Below are 3350 nucleotides of genomic sequence, written 5' to 3'. Positions count from 1 at the left end.
CATCGGTCCAGTTCTCACACGCCCTTACGTTGTGTTCTTCCAAGGACAGAGAATATGAAACTAGACGTAAAAGTTTATGGGGTTTGAGGTTCTCACAGCTCTGATTATGGAGAGTACTACCTTCCGCCGTGCAGTGTGGTATAGAGATGCTGACAGTCGGATGCACCTGCTGTCGTCACCCGAAATGGCGTCATCACTTTCCAGAAACCGCTATAAACTTCAGGTGAAATTTAGTTGCGTGTATATCTTCACGTAGACGGGGAACGTTTAGCGGGAAAGAGCAAACAGTTTCGCATGGCAGACAGATATGTTTGTCAGAATGGTGCCAGTGCGTCTTCCTAAAACTATGTTTCGTCATCCAAATGAATGTCTTCGTCCCAGACGATTCACGTAGGGCTGCCGGACAAAACAATTGTTTTAAGCACGACTGGCATGTCTGCCTGGCGAGCTGGCACGCACTGTGAGTCCTGAATTCGCGCGTGTCACAGTACCACGTGACCCGCCATAGTGGAGGGGTAAAAGCGAGGCTTGCGCTGCCGTGGCTTGCAGTTAGTAACCAGCAGCCGGTTGTGTTGTTTCGCGGTGTAAGCGCAGGTTTATTTTCATGCGTTGCGGACGTGTCTAGTGCTCGCAGGTTTACATGCGAAGTAGGTGCTGCTTGTCACCTTTACCCACCAGGATGGAGGCATTCACAATGAGGTTGTGTGTACGGGCCGCTGACCAATATGAACGGCTCCTCGAATTCAAACGCTTCAACAAAAAGGTAATTTCAAAATGTTTCAACTTGTCGCGCGTTAGACTGTAATGTAATGCAAAAGTAAATTCACCCACAAACTTCATCATGTAACAGTTGAAGAACCGAAATATATTTGTATATATTCTGTGTTAGTTAAATTGGGAAAACAGTGACGAACACTTTACGCAGAGAAATAGGGCACAACTGCAGGACTGGTGCCTTGTTCAGAGGCCAGTCGGATGTTTGATGTAACCACTCTCATAGGGCCGCCCCGTAGCTCAAGCGGTTAGTCGCTGGCTTCCCACCGCGGCCGTCCGGGTTCGATCCCGGGTCTGGTCAAGTGGGATTTGTGGTGGACAAAGTGGCGCTGGGGCAGGTTTTCTCCGAGTACTTCTGTTTCCCCTGCCAATTTTCATTCCACCAATTGCTCCGCAAACATCCTCACCTATCATCTGGGGCTGGTACAATAGGCCAGAAGTGGCCGCAGTACAAGGGACTTAGTCCCACCCCACTAGCATAAAAAAAGTCCCACCCAACTAGCATAAAAAGAGTCTCATAGAGCAGGAATTCTGGTTGAAAAGCTGATAGTTGTTCAGCTTCTCACATTCCCCGCCTTTCATGCACCCGTAGTGTAATTGCGGTATTCATCAGAACCCGACACGGGACACGAGTCCAGTTCTTTGGATTTTAGGGGAAAAAATTGAAGTCTTAAAAGGAAATGTGTAGCATAGTAATGCAACAGATTAAAAGTAGTGTTTAAAAATATCGTTCCCATATTTTGAATACTGTACGGTGGTCACCAAGAGAGAAGCAGTGTGGCACACAAGTTTGGAAGCAGATTTCATGCCCGTCCCCCTGGACGCCCATTTCGTCCACGCCTGCGCAGTGTTTTTCTTTCACCAGGCACCTGCATACAGTGCCGAGGGGAAGACTGGTGGAACTGGGTGGAACTATCCTACATTTTTCCATTAGTCCTTATGGCCTGGTGCTTAATTACGCACAGGGACACCTATACCTTACCTTAGCCATCCCTGTAACGGACCGTGGAGGCCCATAGGGTTGTGAGACGTCAAAGCTAATTTTCTAGAAAGTCGGCTCACAGATGGCAGTGAAGTTGTCAGCCTTACGAGCCGACCGACCGCCCTTTATCTCCCAGAAGATTCCTGGTACTAATTTCTGTTAGAGGCTGAGTCGATCCCAGGGTCGTAGAGCGGCTGGAAGGATTAAGCCAACTGAAAAAGAAAAAAATTGCCTCATCGGTAATCGAACCCGCGACCTTCAGGCTTGTAACATAGTGGCAGCCAACTAAGCTACCACATGCACCTTACCTTAGCATTAGTTTGAATAGCTGGTTTACGTTGCCGTGGGATAGTGTACCGCCGTGCGTTCTGACAGACTCAGACAGTCATATTTCGTTTCGTAGGGAACGTGTCGAGCATGGTCAGTATTATGTGACACAGAATGGGCCATGCCTCGGCAACGTCCCCTCCGTGTTCGATTCGGGTGGATGTAAAGACAGACGGCGACAGTGTATGCAGTGCTGTGATGCAGCGTGCTCAGCATCCGTGGTTACTTGCGAGTAATGTTATCGAGCTTCTGTAATTTTCATTGCTTGTATCCTCTTGTGATATATACAGTTCTTTATTAGAGTCCGTCGCACACAACAATACAATGGTCAAGGCTAAAATTAGCTTAGCTACATGTTTCGGCTATTAAACCCATATACGTGTATGTGTATGTGTATGTATGTATATGGTAATCATGTGTTTGTCTGATGATATCTTTAATAGCCGAAACATGTAGCTAAGCTAATTTTAGCCTTGACCATTGTATTGTTGTGTTGCGACGGACTCTAATAAAAGAATGTTATCCAGTTTTGGTATCTGATTTGATCACGTCGTATCCTGGAGCTGGGTCCTGCTTGAGAAGCTAAGGCTAGTTGCTCAGCTACTCCAGAATTTCCCTAGGTTCATTGCCATGTTCTCATGAATCCGCCTCTGTACCCTGTCCTGGGCCAGGTACATCACCTCGTGTCAAATATATTAATAGGCCTCAGGGCACGTATCACGTCCTCTCTCCCCTCGCTTTCCACTGTTCATTTGTTTCTTATTCCCCCAATTTTCTTCTTGTCATCTCGGGTACTCTGTGCAGAGGTATATCTGATTGGCTGTTTGTGGCTAGAAGCTGGAGGTAGTCTTATTGACGACTCTGCTTGTAAGCACTTGACGCTTGTTGCTCTTGGATATTTTCCAGTCGTACTTTACCATCTGTTTTATGTCACCTGGGGTTTGGGGTTTTAGGCATTCGTGTACAGGCCGCAGGCTTCGCACCTGTAACATGACAAGTCTGTACAGAACTATAAGGTATATTTTGGACTCTATCCATCGTCTGGTATTGTATAACAGTGTTCCGCAACCTTTTTCTACTCGCGGCACACCATGAAATATCCATGACTCAACACGGCACACCAAAATGTTATTCCCCTCAGACAATTAATATAAATACGTAACGTGATCAACTTATTACTATAATATTATTATATTGTTATTCTATTATCATTAAACAGAAATCGACTCGTGCATTTATTAACAATTAATGAACTTTAATTCACTGT

At 46.0% G+C, this 3350-nt stretch overlaps 1 protein-coding gene across 4 annotated transcripts in view; it reads left to right on the top strand.

The window, feature by feature from the left end:
- LOC111864674 (inositol-trisphosphate 3-kinase homolog) overlaps window positions 1-3350 on the top strand; it is a 155415-nt gene that overhangs the window by 108902 nt on the left and 43163 nt on the right. The window contains exon 1 of one of the 4 annotated variants that reach the window (XM_023852088.2): window positions 560-763. The exons of the other annotated variants lie outside the window; for them this stretch is intronic. Within the exon in view, the coding sequence (XP_023707856.1) occupies window positions 641-763 (123 nt within the window). The 5' untranslated portion in view covers window positions 560-640. Of the gene's footprint in view, window positions 1-559; window positions 764-3350 lie in introns of those variants that run through there. 4 annotated transcript variants of the gene reach the window in all.

Source organism: Cryptotermes secundus, unplaced genomic scaffold, assembly GCF_002891405.2.
Source record: "Cryptotermes secundus unplaced genomic scaffold, Csec_1.0 scaffold418, whole genome shotgun sequence".
Classification (NCBI taxonomy): Eukaryota; Metazoa; Arthropoda; class Insecta; order Blattodea; family Kalotermitidae; genus Cryptotermes; species Cryptotermes secundus.
This window is presented reverse-complemented; position numbering and strand designations above follow the sequence as displayed.